The sequence below is a fragment of the Monodon monoceros genome, unplaced genomic scaffold, assembly GCF_005190385.1.
Source record: "Monodon monoceros isolate NGI ecotype Baffin Bay Population unplaced genomic scaffold, NGI_Narwhal_1 Super_Scaffold_9, whole genome shotgun sequence".
NCBI lineage: Eukaryota > Metazoa > Chordata > Mammalia > Artiodactyla > Monodontidae > Monodon > Monodon monoceros.
The window spans coordinates 22,395,477-22,411,595 of NW_021703786.1; the positions used below are offsets into that span (position 1 = coordinate 22,395,477).

General features: G+C 37.0%; 1 protein-coding gene across 4 annotated transcripts in view; it reads left to right on the forward strand.

Annotated features, from left to right (window-relative positions):
• TANC2 (tetratricopeptide repeat, ankyrin repeat and coiled-coil containing 2) overlaps positions 1 to 16,119 on the forward strand; it is a 348,234-nt gene that overhangs the window by 159,339 nt on the left and 172,776 nt on the right. The window contains exon 5 of one of the 4 annotated variants that reach the window (XM_029212661.1): positions 1,784 to 1,894. The exons of the other annotated variants lie outside the window; for them this stretch is intronic. Within the exon in view, the coding sequence (XP_029068494.1) occupies positions 1,784 to 1,894 (111 nt within the window). The remainder of the gene's footprint in view (positions 1 to 1,783; positions 1,895 to 16,119) is intronic. 4 annotated transcript variants of the gene reach the window in all.

Below are 16,119 nucleotides of genomic sequence, written 5' to 3' on the forward strand. Positions count from 1 at the left end.
AGGGCTGTCTTTGTCAGAACTCAGCAGGTAAAATAATTATTCTACTGCCATGATAAAATAGAATAATAAAATTCTAGTAAAGGACTTAAGAGATTTAAGAATTAAATTATAATTTCTCCTATACAAAGCAATATTGGATAAATAAAATGTTTCATTATTTTCGAATTGGTGAGATTAGAGTGAAAGAGATTCTAATATTGGCTATGAGTAGCCTGCAGATTTGCGTATAAATCATTTGAGATCTTCGTTTGTGATAGTGATTTTTAAAAATAGGCTCAAGTTTTACCTGTCATCAGAGGTGAGAGTTCTGCTATTCCAGAGCTTACTTTTGGCAGAGAACCATACTGTTAGCACCCTTAGCCTTTGTTGCCATGGAGACAGTAAGGCTTTAATTTGTTTTTTTTAACATACACTTAAAATATACATACATACCTTAAGATTTAAAGTGTGGTTTAGTTGACTGCAGGTTTTGAGTATTGGCACATATCAAAAATATTTTCTATTTTTTAAAAACTTTATATTTTTGTTCTCCAAAGAAAATAGAGGAGAATTCTGGTCATTGTAATGACAAAGTTTTATATTACTTTTTACAGGGTCTTTTAGGAATAACTTAAAATCCCCCTGTGAATCAGTAATGGATGAGGATTTTGAAGAACATGCAGAAACTTTTGAAAAAAGTAATGTGATCTTAAGCACTCACATGTCTGGGACACCTATAGTTATGATATAATGTGTAATGCATACAAGTCAATTTCAGATTCAGCCGTTACTTTTGCACCAGTATTATGCTAAGCACTTTCACCCTATTACAGTTTATTTAATAGAACTCAGTTTAAAAGTACCAAAGCAGTCTTCATAATTATAACTTTTAATATATTTAACTGATTATTTAAAGGTATATCAATAATGTTCCTTAACTTTTCCCCCTAAAACCATTACATAAAATTTATATGAGCTTTTAATATGAAAACTTTCAATTCATGAATTATACTTTTTTCGTTCATTCATTTCTTACAAGAATGAATGTTTTTCATGGCATGCAATATTACTGTTCCATAGACCTCATGATTATATTTGTAACTAAATCACATCTCTTTATCTTTAGCATCCAGTTGTAAACTGGCATGGCCTAGTTAATATTTTAGTCCACTAGCAGTTTTGACTTCTTACCTAACAGCTGAGCGGTTAGATAATTGATTTACTTGTTAAGCTAAATATCAATAGATTAATCTTACTTAAGGTATTTATCACAACCCAGTATTATGTAATAGTTATTTCTAGATAAAGAAGACTTTTGATTACAATTATTATAAACAAAATCTTAAAACTTAGTCCTATACTTTACTCAGTCAATACCTGTATTTAACGGCAAAGGAAGACAAAATAAGAAAGCTCTTGCTTTATAAGGAGAGAGAAAATAGCTAAAGGTGATAGACAGTTACAACTTATGCTCATAGTTTCGGTTATTAGATTTTAGCTTTTCCAGTTTGCAGTGACTTTTTAACAAGACCCATCTCCTCTATGTAGAATGCAGTTAATTTTTTTTCTGGCACAAAAAAAATAGGGTAACCTGATCTGAGTCTGACAGAGTGTGTCGTTCATTTAAGTGCTTCCATCTGTTGCCTGCTGTTCCCCTTACTCATGACCCCTCTATGTTTCTCTTTCCTTTCTCTTTCCCTCTGTTTCTCTTTCCTTTTTCTTTCTTCCTTCCTTTCTATTTTCCTCTCTCTTTTTTTTTTTCTCTCGCTCTCTCTCTCTCTCTGTCTCTCTTTTTTGTCCTTAGCCCCTCTGAGGAAGGCAAAGTTTGTTGAGAGCCCACGAATTCCAGAATCCGAGCTTGGCTCACCAACCCTCACTTCAGCTCAGAAACTGGACGTGGATGCATACTGCCCTGGTAAGCATGCATGCAAAGTATCTGCTTTGAAAGAGGGAGGTTTGGATCAGGCCCATCAAGCAGAGCAGTGTTTTGCACATATATTATTCATAAAAACATAGCTGCTACCTCTTTTGCAACTGTGATTGCATATTCTCCTCACTAGAGCACTGTTTTTATTGAACATCCTTTTTGATTATTGATATAATTATGTAAGTATTGAAAACAGCTTCAAAGATAATTTTCAAAAGAATTAAAATAATTCAGTAGATACGTTTTCAGGGTGATTTTTGTGATCTGAGATACTTGAAATTTTGCTTTGGCCATGTGCAATCAGGAACATTCAAGTGTGAATAAAAATGTTCATTCAACACTGGCCCTTTGCATATGACCTTTTTTGCCTAATCCCTGTTGGTTTTCTGGACAGTTACAGAAAATAGTTGTGATGTTGGAAACATTATACTTGAATTAAAAAAGAAACATTATAGGTTCCTGATTTGGACTCCTGGATGCTCACTGTTAGAAATACCTCTTCTCATGAATGGCCTGTAAGCACATGTGGGAGTTCACTAAAACCCTTCTTGTGTGGGAGCAAACCTGAGACAGACTCATTATCAAGGCTTAGATTCTTCCAAACTTAGACGAGTTGCCTGGCAACATCCTTTACACTCACTCTACAGTGAGTCTGTAGAGCTGTGTCAGAAATGTTCACAGCTCTAGTTGAGTATACAGATGAGAGCTTCAGTAAAAAACTTTACAAGACTTGGTTTTAGGTCTTTTGTTAATTCCTGCTCATTAAAATTGCACAGTGGATGCAACTACTACATATTTACAGCATTACAGATCAGCAGAATAAGGTGATTTCTAGTTCTAGGGAAGTTATCAGTAGCTGTAATCTGAAATAGCAGGATACTATACCTCTGAAGCCAAATAAGACATGTTTTAAGAAAAGACAGTAGGCAAAAACTTGAGCCAAACGTAATCAGAGACATTTGATTCTATGGAATCAGTTTTGAATATTGAAAGACCTCGGGGATTTCACTTGCAGGTTGCAGAAACTTGGGCTTCATCCACTGTTGTAAATGACTATTCAATTTAAATCAATCGCAGATATGTGTTAGGAATAGCTTTTCTATTTCTAAAAGGAACAAAATTATTTTCATGTTTTGAGGTACTGTCACATTTCTTGGGCAATGGAATATTACGCTCTGCATTTCCTTACGCAAATTTTAGTGTAATAAAGTAAAATAAATAAATGCACTAATTCTCTATTCCTGCATTGAGTTTTGGAAGAGAAACCCTATCAGAGGCCTTTTCTTTTCCAGATTTGCAAATCAGAATGATTGTAGGGAGACTAATCTTTCACTTCCTGATTGCCCATCTGACATCCTTAATCTAATCTAGCTTTTGTTATTGTCAAGAAGCAAGGTAGCTGCTGTTGGTTAAATTGCCAATGCTGAATCACTGTGAAAAGTCTTGTCCGTGTTATTACTTACGTATATTTTCCACAAGCAGGAGTCTTTGCTGAATTGGAATTGAACCAAACTAAACCTCAGTTAAGATTTTCAGAAAACCGGGAAGAAACTAAAACATGTTGCCAAAGTGTTAATTGCCATACACTGCAGTCTCTCCTTTTCTTATCTGAGATAGATTTAAGGCACAGAAACTTTTTAATGATTTGTTCTTTTATAGTAAAGTTATTAAGCTCTGTGGAAATAAGTTTCTACTGAGATAAGATTAGTGACTTGAGGGTTGAAGCTATTATCTTCTACATAGTACCAAAAATTAACGATAAACAAATGAATTTAGTAGACTCATAAAGCAAACAAATAATCCATCCTCTTTGAATTTCTCTTGCATAGGATATATTAACCAAATAATGATCATATTTTATTGTATACTCATGCATAATAGCGCAGTTAAAGCTAGTGATCTGATATCTTCCTGTCCTTTATTCATTATCACATGCAGATTTAGGAAAATAGTATATCAGACAGAGGCAACAGTCCTAAGCTAAAGGTTAAATGAGCAATCGTTCTCAAATTTTAGCATGCTTCAAGAATTACCTGGAGGACTTGTTCAAATACAGATTGCAAGACCCACCCCCAGAATTTCTGACTCAGTAAGCCTGGGTGGGTTGAGAATTCACTTCTCTAACAAATTCTCAGTTAATGGTGAAGCTGCTGGTTGAGGTGCCACACTTGGAGAACCAACTGGGTTACAGGGCTGCTGGAGGCTGCTTACAAACCTATAGGGTTCATTCTGCTGTTGACTTCTGAGGAGTAATTGGGGATGTTTCCTTATTATCTTAACTTAAACCTTTTGGTACCTGTATTTTAGGTGGGAAGAATAAAGCTTTTGTGTCTGAGAAATTGACATATATTTTTCCTGATCTGTCTTTTTGTACATGGTATCTGTGTACCCATGACTAGTTTTCAGTGTTATCCTACAAGAAAAAGGAAACTGTGGATCAAACCAGAGCAAGTTGTTGATATTTGGTCTGCAAAGTTTAGGGAAAGCTGCAATGGGATATAGCTGTTGATCCAGAATATTTGTCTAATAAACTGAAGGAGTCAGTCTACATAGCATTAGATTCTAGAATACTTAATTTGTTTTACTCTTCCTCAAATCAGATTTGTTATATGCAGAAAACCTGAGGAAAAGTTACAAGTTAACAGTATGTTTTGGTTCTGCAGCTGAACCATGGAGATGATTGATGATGTTATATAACTGAACTACCAGAGTAGGCGAGGTCAAGTGAATTGTGTTTGATAATCGTCTTACAGTGGGGAAATTAAGGCCTAGGGAATTTAAGTGATTTGTGGAAGGTCACAAGCAGGATTTATTGTTGAACTCTTGAAGTGGACACAGTATAGTCCAGAAATACATTGTCCCTAATTCTATTGCTGTGTAAATTCTATAAGCACCCCTTGACTGACCCTTAAATTAAAAAGTAGAAAATTCAGTTTTTTCATATGAGACAGGGCTGTATTCTCTTTTTAGGGTAACGAACTGATATCAGTGATTTCAATAAAACAATTCCCAAAATAAAGGAACATGCTCACCCTACACTCTGACTTTTCTACCTACAGCATTAGTTATTAGCTGTGTGATTTTAGGCAAGTCACTTAACCTGTCTAAGCCTGTTTCCTCAGTTGTAAAAATGGAAATGGTAACCTTAGATTAATAAATCTAGAGCACTTAGCACAATGCTTGTTTTATAGTAAATGCTTATAAATGTTATCTAATTCTGTTATTATTATAGTGATGATCCTGAGGTGTATAACACAAGATTTTAAAGTTTTTCTAAACAATCAGGAAAAACAAGGTGTAAAGGTTTAGGGTCATTTTTAATTAAATGTGTCTTATTGTGTTTCAATTATGATTTTCCCCTAACTAGTTCTGTGATCTTAAGCATGTCATGTAACGTCTCTGTGCCTCAATTTCCTATCACAGCAACGTTACATATAACATGATGTTACTTATATAATTTAACAAATTAAGTATATATTTGTATAGATACATGAGTACACATTCAAAGGGGAAAATGTCCAGAAGAATACCCCAAACTAACATCGGTTGCCTGAAGAGGGAGAGAATTGGGATTGTTTGGGTGTCAGAGGAGAAAGTAGCATTGGTGAGATAATGATCACGTTAGCAGTGGTTGTATCTGGCTGGTGGGATTACAGATGATTTTACTTTTCTTTTTTGGGCAATATATGTTAGTGAATGAGAGCTCTGGTTCTGAAATCAGACCTGAGTTTAATTCCTGACTCTGTCGCCTACTAGCTATGTGAATACATGTAACATTCATAGTCTTAAATTCCTTGTCTATAAGATTGTGATAAAAATAGGTCTTTTTTTATTTTTTACAATAACTCTATCTCGTAGAGTTGTTAAGATTAAGTAAAATAATGTATATGACAAGTGATTAGCTCAGGCAAAACAAACAAGAAGAGATATGTAGCACCCTTCCTGTTATTGTTCTTCATCATCATGATCATACTCTTCTTCATTTTCTAAAGTTTCTGCAATGAATTTGTGTTGAAATTTTTCAGTAATCAGGTGCTGTACAGGATAGCAACATTCCTTATGTCTTAGTTTTTTAAGTTTTTAGTTTGCATGTTATAACACATAATTTCAAGTGTAGAAATGACCCTTGATGCAGATGGCAGGCCATGTTGACAGTTTTATAGGACTTTTGACTACATGTGCAAGGTTAAGGGCCAAAGTCCAGACCAGTGTTCTGAAAATAGACAGGCTTTTATCCACAGCAGATACTTTCAGAGGAATTTGAGATTAATCTTTTTGTAATAGATTCTTTTAAATCTCTTTAAAAATGGCACTGTCCTTCAAAGGACAGTGTTATTTAAGGTGACAACAAAATTAAGATGTATTTGCAACTCAAGAATGGAAGAGAGTTTTATGATACTTATTTGAAAGTACATACTCATATTTATATAGTTTTTGAATTGGTAAAGGATTTTTCATTTGGATTTCTTATCAGCATGGTACTCTATAGCACAAGTACAAACCACTGTTGATAGATGAAATATTTTACATAAAGTGAGTAGTTCCTCGAATCCTCTTTTTCCAACTCCTGTATAGTCATGGTCATTCCACTTAGAAGAAAAGGACGATTTGTTTTCTCATTTTCTTCCTTCCATGTTATTCCTGAAAACATTATCATATGTTATCTTTATCCTAAATAGTTAGGCATGCTTCTTTTATTTTTTTCTTTTGGCGATGAATTTTATACTTTAGACATAAAACCCTCTGATTTTTGATTGGTATATGGATACCAGAAGCCTTTTTCTTGTAATTCACATCTTCTGTTATGTTGTATTTGTATTCCTTAAGTCTACTATGTTGTAAACACAATAAGTATACAGCAAGATTTTTAACCTGAATTAAACAGGTGAGCTTTAGGGAGGCGGGTTCTAAACTCCTTAAAATTACATACAAACACCATTCTATATGCATATAGGTACTTTTTCCTATAACAGCTTCTCAAAATGGTCTGTAACACATACTTCCCCCCACCCCCAAGAGAAAGGAAAAAAGAAATGCTGTTATAAAGGTTGACATGAAATGAAGGTTGTTAATGGTACAACTGTTAGAACAACAACAACAAAAAGCACCTAAAAGTTGGATAGTGGACAGACTTGTAAATCGGATGAAGGGTATAAATGAACTTCAGTGCTGCCGCAATCGAGGTATGAAAGTCAGTATAGCCACTAGAGATAGGAAGCAGAGAGATAAACAGGAATAATTTCAGTATATTTTAAGTATGAGAGATACTGCCTGAAAACTGATTATGAACATAAACACACCAAAGAGCTGGAATACGAAAATAAATAGCTTTTCATCTGCACACTCCCTTATCCAGTAGTAAGTTCTTAACATGTTAGAAAGTTCTTTCCATGGACAGATGCTTTGTTGAATAGAACTTTTCACTTTGAGCATTTTCAGTTGTTTCATTGATTCATATTTTATCATTATTTAAAAGGTTAACCATCTTTTAACTAACTTTTAGATTGACTTTTTTCAAGGTGTTTTGCATCACAAATTGTAAAGACTTGGGCTGTGAGTATGGTGCTTAGATCCGTAATTTAGTTAGATATCCAAATGGACAGTTTTTTCATTAACTCTGAAAACCGTTTTAACTTTTGGTTTTTTGAGGCAGTAAAATGCACTAGTTTAGACAACAGACCCTGGAGCCAGACTGCCTGTGTTCAAATACTGACTCTACCACTTAGTGCTTGTGTGACCTTGGGCAAATTACTTAACCATAAGAATGATTACTTTCCTTATCTGTAAAATGGGGATTATAATATTACCTGTATCATAGGAATGCTATGAAGATGTAATAAAATATGTAAAATAATAAGGACAACTATGTGGTCCATAGTTAGTGCTAGATAACTCTTAGCTACAATTTTTAAAGTGTTTCAGAGCCTTTACTACGCTTTATCTAAGAATGTTATGGGTAAGGTTATATCCTTTTTATGAGCGCTTTGCAAAGAGGATAAAATTACACGTATAACCTGTTGTCACTGGCCTGTTTTCATAAGCAGTCCATGTATAGATACTAAGTTTTGTGGGTTTTGGTTGTTTTTTTAGTGGAGGCAGCTTTTCATAATGGTAAATAGCCCTGGGGTCAAATGAGCTTGGTTAAGTTCTAATTATGCCACTTACTAGCTGTATAACTTTTATTACTTAATCTTTCTAATTTTCTGGTTCCTCATCTGTAAAATAACCCTACTCCATAGGGTGTGATGATTAAATAAGATAATACACATAATGTGCTTAGCACAATGTCTGGAACATCAGTTATTATGACTAACAACATCTCTCACATTTGTGTATTATTATACATTTATTTCTAAAAAAAAATGTTTTGTGTTTTTCTTTTCCTAAACAGTATATACATTCCGGCAGCCCAATGTTCATGAAAAATTCAGTGGGAACAAGGAAGAGACAGAAAGCTGTTCTTGACTTGTGTTTTTTGTTTTTGTTTTTGTTTTTGTTTTGTTTTGTTTTTACGGTGGGTGGGCCTCTCACTGTTGTGGCCTCTCCCGTTGCGGAGCACAGGCTCCGGATGCGCAGGCTCAGCGGCCATGGCTCACGGGCCCAGCCGCTCCGCGGCATGTGGGATCTTCCCAGACCGGGGCACAAACCCGTGTCCCCTGCATCGGCAGGCGGACTCTCAACCACTGCGCCACCAGGGAAGCCCCTTGACTTGTGTTTTGATACCTAAGAAGCTAGAGATTTATGAATTTTGTATCTGATATCACCACTGCCATCCTTCATCTCTAAGTCACTTAAAATCCTCTTTGTCATTTTGTTTTTTCCTTATCTGGAAGTTATTCATTATAACATTTTTTTTAAAACATCTTTATTGGGGTATAATTGCTTTACAATGGTGTGTTAGTTTCTGTTTTATAACAAAGTGAATCAGTCATACATATACATATGTTCCCATATCTCCTCCCTCTTGCGTCTCCTTCCCTCCCACCCTCCCTATCCCACCCCTCCAGGCGGTCACAAAGCACCGAGCCGATATCCCTGTGCCATGCGGCTGCTTCCCACTAGCTATCTACCTTACGTTTGTTAGTGTGTATATGTCCATGACTCTCTCTCGCCCTGTCACATTTCACCCTTCCCCCTCCCCATATCCTCAAGTCCGTTCTCCAGTAGGTCTGTGTCTTTATTCCTGTCTTACCCCTAGGTTCTTCATGACATTTTTTTTTTCTTCTTAAATTCCATATATGTGTGTTAGCATACGGTATTTGTCTTTGTCTTTCTGACTTACTTCACTCTGTATGACAGACTCTAGGTCTATCCACCTCATTACAAATAGCTCAATTTCGTTTCTTTTTATGGCTGAGTAATATTCCATTGTATATATGTGCCACATCTTCTTTATCCATTCATCCGATGATGGGCACTTAGGTTGTTTCCATCTCCGGGCTATTGTAAATAGAGCTGCAATGAACATTTTGGTACATGACTCTTTTTGAATTATGGTTTTCTCAGGGTATATGCCCAGTAGTGGGATTGCTGGGTCATATGGTAGTTCTATTTGTAGTTTTTTAAGGAACCTCCATACTGTTCTCCATAGTGGCTGAACCAATTCACATTCCCACCAGCAGTGCAAGAGTGTTCCCTTTTCTCCACACCCTCTCCAGCATTTATTGTTTCTAGATTTTTGATGATGGCCATTCTGACCGGTGTGAGATGATATCTCATTGTAGTTTTGATTTGCATTTCTCTAATGATTAATGATGTTGAGCATTCTTTCATGTGTTTGTTGGCAGTCTGTATATCTTCTTTGGAGAAATGTCTATTTGGGTCTTCTGCCCATTTTTGGATTGGGTTGTTTGTTTTTTTGTTATTGAGCTGCATGAGCTGCTTGTAAATTTCGGAGATTAATCCTTTGTCAGTTGTTTCATTTGCAAATATTTTCTCCCATTCTGAGGGTTGTCTTTTGGTCTTGTTTATGGTTTCCTTTGCTGTGCAAAAGCTTTGAAGTTTCATTAGGTCCCATTTGTTTATTTTTGTTTTTATTTCCATTTCTCTAGGAGGTGGGTCAGAACGGATCTTGCTGTGATTTATGTCATAGAGTGTTCTGCCTATGTTTTCCTCTAAGAGTTTGATAGTTTCTGGCCTTACATTTAGGTCTTTAATCCATTTTGAGCTTATTTTTGTGTATGGTGTTAGAGAGTGATTCATTATAACATTTAAAGTTAGGGAATCCCCTGGCAGTGCGGTGGTTAGAACTCTGCGCTTTCACTGCCAAGGGCCTGGGTTCGATCCCTGGTTGGGAAACTAAGATCCCACAAGCCTTGTGGCCACCAAAAAAAAAAAAAAAAAAAATATATATATATATATATAAGATATGGGAAGTGTTGGTTATATTCTGTTTATCATTATTGAGTACCCTTGTGAATATAGGTCCTTGTATTGGTTATCTATTGCTATATAACCAATTACCATAAAACTTGGTAGCTTAAAACAGCAACATTTACTGTCTGACAGTTTCTGTGGGTCAGGAATGTAGATGCTACTTAGCTGCATTCTGTGGGTCAAGGTCTCTCACAGGCTGCAATCAAGATGCAGCCTGGGGAGTTTCCTGGCGGTCCAGTGGTTAGGACTCTGCACTTTTACTGCCAAGGGCCCAGGTTCAATCCCTGGTCAGGGAACTAAGATCCTGCAAGCTGCAAGGAACAGCAAAAAAAAAAAAAAAAATGACAGCCTGGGCTGTAGTCATCTCAGGGCTCAACTGGAAAAGGCTCCCCTTTCAGGTTTATGCACATGGTTGTTGGAAGGATTCAGTTCCTATGGGCTGTTGAACTGAGGGCCTCAGTTCCTTGCTGGCCTTTACCAGAGGACACCCTCAGTTCCTCACCATGTGGGCTTCTCCACAGGGCACCTCACACATGACAACTTGCTTCATGAGAGCAAGCAAGCAAGAGACAGAGAGAGTGCAAGCAATATGAGAGTAACAGTTTTTTATAACTTAGTCTCAAAAGTGACATCCTGTCACTTCTTGTTGTATTCTTTTCATGAGAAGCAAGTCACCAGGTCCAACCCACACTCAAAGGAGTAAATTGAAATTTTAAAGAAAGTTATTTAAATGAAGCAATGAGTTTTCCTTGCTTTTTCTACGTATTTGATATGTACCTTTCTGTGTTCTGGAAGCATGAATCCTTCTCATCCTTGTCTTCCAATAGAAGAGTTCCATAGTATTCCTGGTATCCTACCCTTTAATATTCAGAATTCCCCTGCTGCCCTTCTAATAACTGTCTGTAGTTCTTTCTTCTTGCCTAACCTATACTATTATGGTCCAGTGAAATACTTGTTCCTAGAATGGTGTTTTTCTCTTTAAGTCTGGGTAACTACATCATGTTATTTTAATGGGCAGGTTCTAGAATAAATTCCAGATTTGGAAGCCAACAGAGAATACATTTGCCATTTAGACCAAGGTGGCTTTTGAGGATAATACTTTTCTTACTGTGAGCAATATATAAATGCCTTGCTTTCCACATTAGAATACATTGTACGATGGGTAAGGAAATCCAGGTCAGTAGGGGAATAATATGGAAATACTGTATTACACAAGTAACACATTTTTACCATATTTTGTATCTCAAACATATGTCTGTTCAAAGCAGTTGTTAGAAACCTCAGTTTAAAATCCAAAGGAACATTCAATGATAAACGTCAGTCTTACAGATTTCAGTGAAGCGTTTAAGGTTCTTGAGCTTGTCATATACTGCTTTTCATTTCAGCCAAATAGTCCTCATCATACATTGACGTGCACGTAGTACTTCTTGTACATTGGGGGCAATTATGTAGGCAAGGAAACTAGTGTAAGTTTTGCCAAGCAATGAGTACTTTCTATCTCTAGGTGTCCTGCCTCTACAGTGATTCCCACTTCCAATGGGAGAGGATCAGAATAGTGGGATGTTGTAATGGAAGATTATAAGCATTTAAAAGCCTGTTCTCTTAGCTAAGTGCTAAAGTAATGAATTTTTTAAAATGCAAAGAGTCCCTAATCTTATAAAAATTTTATTCCTAAATAGCACAAGAGAGAACCACAGTCTGTGTGTGTGTGTGTGTGTGTGTGTGTGTGTGTAGGACTTTTCTCCCCCATTTATTTGTGTATGTCTAAGTTATTAGTAAAAAGTATAGGGGCTTCCCTGGTGGCGCAGTGGTTAAGAATCCACCTGCCAATGCAGCGGACACAGGTTCGAGCCCTGGTCCGGGAAGATCCCACATGCCGTGGAGCAACTAAGCCTGTGTGCCACAACTACTGAGCCTGCGCTCTAGAGCCTGCGAGCCACAACTACTAAGCCCATATGCCACAACTACTGAAGCCTGTGCACCTAGAGCCCACGCTCTGCAACAAAGAGAAGCCACCGCAATGAGAAGCCCGCGCACCACAACAAAGAGTAGCACCTGCTTACCGCATCTAGAGAAAGCCCGCACACAGCAGTGAAGACCCAACACAGCCATAAATTAATTAATTAATTAAAAAAAAAGAGTATAGGGTTATTAGGAGATAAATTTACTTTTTAGGGAGCATTTTTTTCCTTTTCCAGCTTTATTGAGATATAACTGACATATAACATTGGGTAAGTTCATTGTGTACAACACTATCATTTTATATATATATGGATTACTGATGAAGTTTATGGACAGCCTCTCCAGAAAATTGCACCCACGTGCAAAATTTTGCATATTGTCTGAGTTTTGAAGAAATTAATAAAACATTTAGGTTTGTTTGCCCTGTGTAATAGTTTTATCTGAAAACTAGTCTAAGCAAACCAAAATTAATAAGAATCAGACTAGAGTCTTCTAAGGAAGTTACATTATTGCTAACTTCCATTCCATACCCTAAAGCTAGGTATCTAAATAATGCAACTGTAGAGATTCCATAAAAGTTGGTTCTTTAACTTAGGCTCTAGGTGAGTTAATCTAAAGAAGGCAGTTATTTAGGAGGGAAGTAGGGGAAAGGAAGGGTAAGTAGGAGAAATTCATACACTTCTGTTTTAAGGAGATGGGGTCCTGTGATTAAAGGTTCCTTAGGTTTCTCTGCACCTGCCCCAACTAAGGCACTTTTTTTCCCTCAGTTGAGGATTGACAGTGACCTGTGTCACTGGTACCCTGACATGGATCTAGTTTTCCCATCTACATCCAGGGACCATTCTTCCCTATTTTCTGCCCTCCTGATCCTCCATATTGAGAGGTGGCTCTCACTTAGAACTATGGAAAACATCTCAGACCAAGACCACCATCTTAACCTCCAACTTATATTTAATTTTAAAACAGTAGTCACATTTTTTGAGATAAGGTATTCAAAAACTGTTTAGCAAGCACATTGAAAAGAAATAGAGTGCCTTCAGCCTGGCTGTATATTCTGCAGCTCAACATACACTTTATCATTTCCTGCTACCATCACCCCTAGCCATGCCAGATATATTAAAATTTCTTATATCCTGAAGGTATTTGAGTTTGCAACCTCTGCTGTGGGTTACAGGAAGTCGTTACTTTTTTTAGAAGGTGGCAAAGAAGAACTGGAAGATGAAAGAATGAAAATTTCCCTTACTCTCTCCCTATTAAAACGTGCAATTTCAGGAGATTCATAGACTTTCAGAAGTGTATCATAGGATCTCACATCAAGAGTTCTTGATTTAGATCATTCATTAGCTGACATAAGTTACTATTTAGAATATCATTTGTTATTAGCTACTATGGTTTAGCTCTGCTAGGAGGAAGCATTATGCATGATTAAACAATTGAAATGTAATGTTACTTAAAAAAGAGAAGAACTAAAGGAGAATTTCCTCAACCAATAACCTCTGGTGGTGTTAGGGAGATATTCACCTTTTCTAACACGGTGTTCATCAAATGACTCTTATTCTTGTAACTCTCCCACTGCTCTCTCCTTCCTCCATCTCCACCACTCATCTTCCCACAGACTCTAGCTCTTTTCTACCACATTTTTACAATATTATATTAAGAATAATCTTAAAAGATTGACTGTACTACTCTAACCCTATGACCTTTACCATTATTTCTTTTGCCTATTCTTCTGCTAATTCTCTTGCCTTTTCATACCCCTAATTATTTTTGTGTGCTGGATTTAATATTTGAAAATATGTGTAGAAATAATCTGAAAGTAGGATGATTTCTTTTTTTTCCAGAGAGGGTTTTCATTTGCTTCTGCCACCTGTGACCAGTTCAATCCAAGTTCAGGGTGTGAAGTTTTCCAAGCCAATGAAATGACACAAATCAGTACTGCAGGACCTAGTTTACTTCTGGTTCATCTTTACCCTTAGGTTGTAGCTCTTAAGGGTCTCAGCCTAAAGTATGGGGTGTTTTACTAGATTTCCCACTCCTGGAAGATCCTAGACTCCATTTTTGTTCCCCTGACCTTGTGAGACAGTTAAACACACAGCTCAGCTGCTCAGTCATTTCTTCCCTGTGAAGAAATGCCCCCAGTGCTAAAGTGGCTCTCCGTGCTGGGCAAGATCTCCATTTCTGATTTCCATCTTCTCCCTGTTCTTATAATGATGACTTAGCACCATCTTGTTGGATCTTTAACGCTTTCCAAAAGATTTTTAAAATATATTTTGTCCAGTTTTTAATAATTGTCATCAGCTGGAAGGTTTCCAATTACTAAAAGGTCCCTATCATCATTATTTCCTTTGGGGGAAAAAAATTCTAGCATTTGTATTTGTAGATCATGTATACATCTGAAGGTATGTATACATTTTTATTTTTCTGTTCTGTGCTCCCCATGAAGCTACATGGGAACAGACTGTATGCTAAAACAGTCTTAGAACACTACCTCTTTGGACAAACCAGTCCCCATAAATTCTGGGAGCTATCTACTAAGAAATTGAACTGATGGTATTAGCCGGTTGATTAAATATCAGTATAAAGAACTTCTCTTTTCAAACAGGCCTTTAAAAAATTATTTATTTTAATTAATTTATTTATGTTTGGCTGCGTTGGGTCTTCATTGCTGCACATGGGCTTTCTCTAGTTGCTGCGAGCAGGGGCTACTCTTCATTGCAATGCCCGGGCTTCTCATTGCAGTGGCTTCTCTTGTTGCGGAGCACGGGCTGTAGGCACGTGGGCTTCAGCAGTTGTGGCACGTGGGCTCAGTAGTTGTGGCTCATGGGCTCTAGAGCTCAGGATCAGTAGTTGTGGCTCACGGGTTTAGTTGCTCCACAGCATGCGGGATCTTCCCGGACCAGGGCTCGAATCCGTGTCCCCTACATTGGCATGCGGATTCTTAACCACTGTGCCACCAGGGAAGCCCTGAAACAGGTTCTCAGAGTTGGTTCATGGTCCATCTCTTTGAGCAATTTGTCTCCTGTTTGGACTTGGAACTTAATCTCAAAGAAATTAGTATTTTGCATCAAAATTTTGGCAAGTTTTGCCAAGTGTGATTATGATATTACCCATGATACTGAATTGTTGAAAAACTTGCCTTTCTGTGCCTGATGTCTTTCTGGTGTTATTTGACCTATTACTATTAGATTGGGGAGGAAAATGTCTGTTTCATCCAGTCACAAATCCCAAATGTATTTCATAGATTACTGAGGTAAGTTAAACATTATTATGTTTTCAGCTTTCATCTTACCTTCTACAATAGCCGTAATAGTTAAATTATAATTGTGAGTGGATGAAGCTGATGTTTATATTGCTGCCAGAAAAAAAATTTTAAATAGGGAATAGGAGTCATCATGCAAAATGATTGCAGAGTTTCTTTAGTGTTTGAAGAGGATCATGAGACACAAGCTTACTACAGTTTGGCTTTCTATTGCTTGGCTCTGTTGCAAACCAGTTTTAGAAGGAATGTTCTAATCTGCTGGTTAATGTTTCATTAAAACATTGAATATCAAAAGCCATGTAATATATTTTTTGTATTTACCACAAAATTCCTAGTGCATATATTAAAGACTCAATTTTCTATTAATCTATGTAAATCGTCTTTGATACTATAGAACAGAATGCTACCCTTAAAATGTAAAGGTATTTGTTTCATATAAATAATTTTTCTGTTTATAAGTTGTTTTTTTTTTTTGCGGTACGCGGGCCTCTCACTGTTGTGTCCTCTCCCGTTGCGGGGCACAGGCTCCGGATGCGCAGGCTCAGCGGCCATGGCTCACAGGCCTAGCCGCTCCGCGGCATGTGGGATCCTCCGGGACCGGGGCACGAACCCGTGG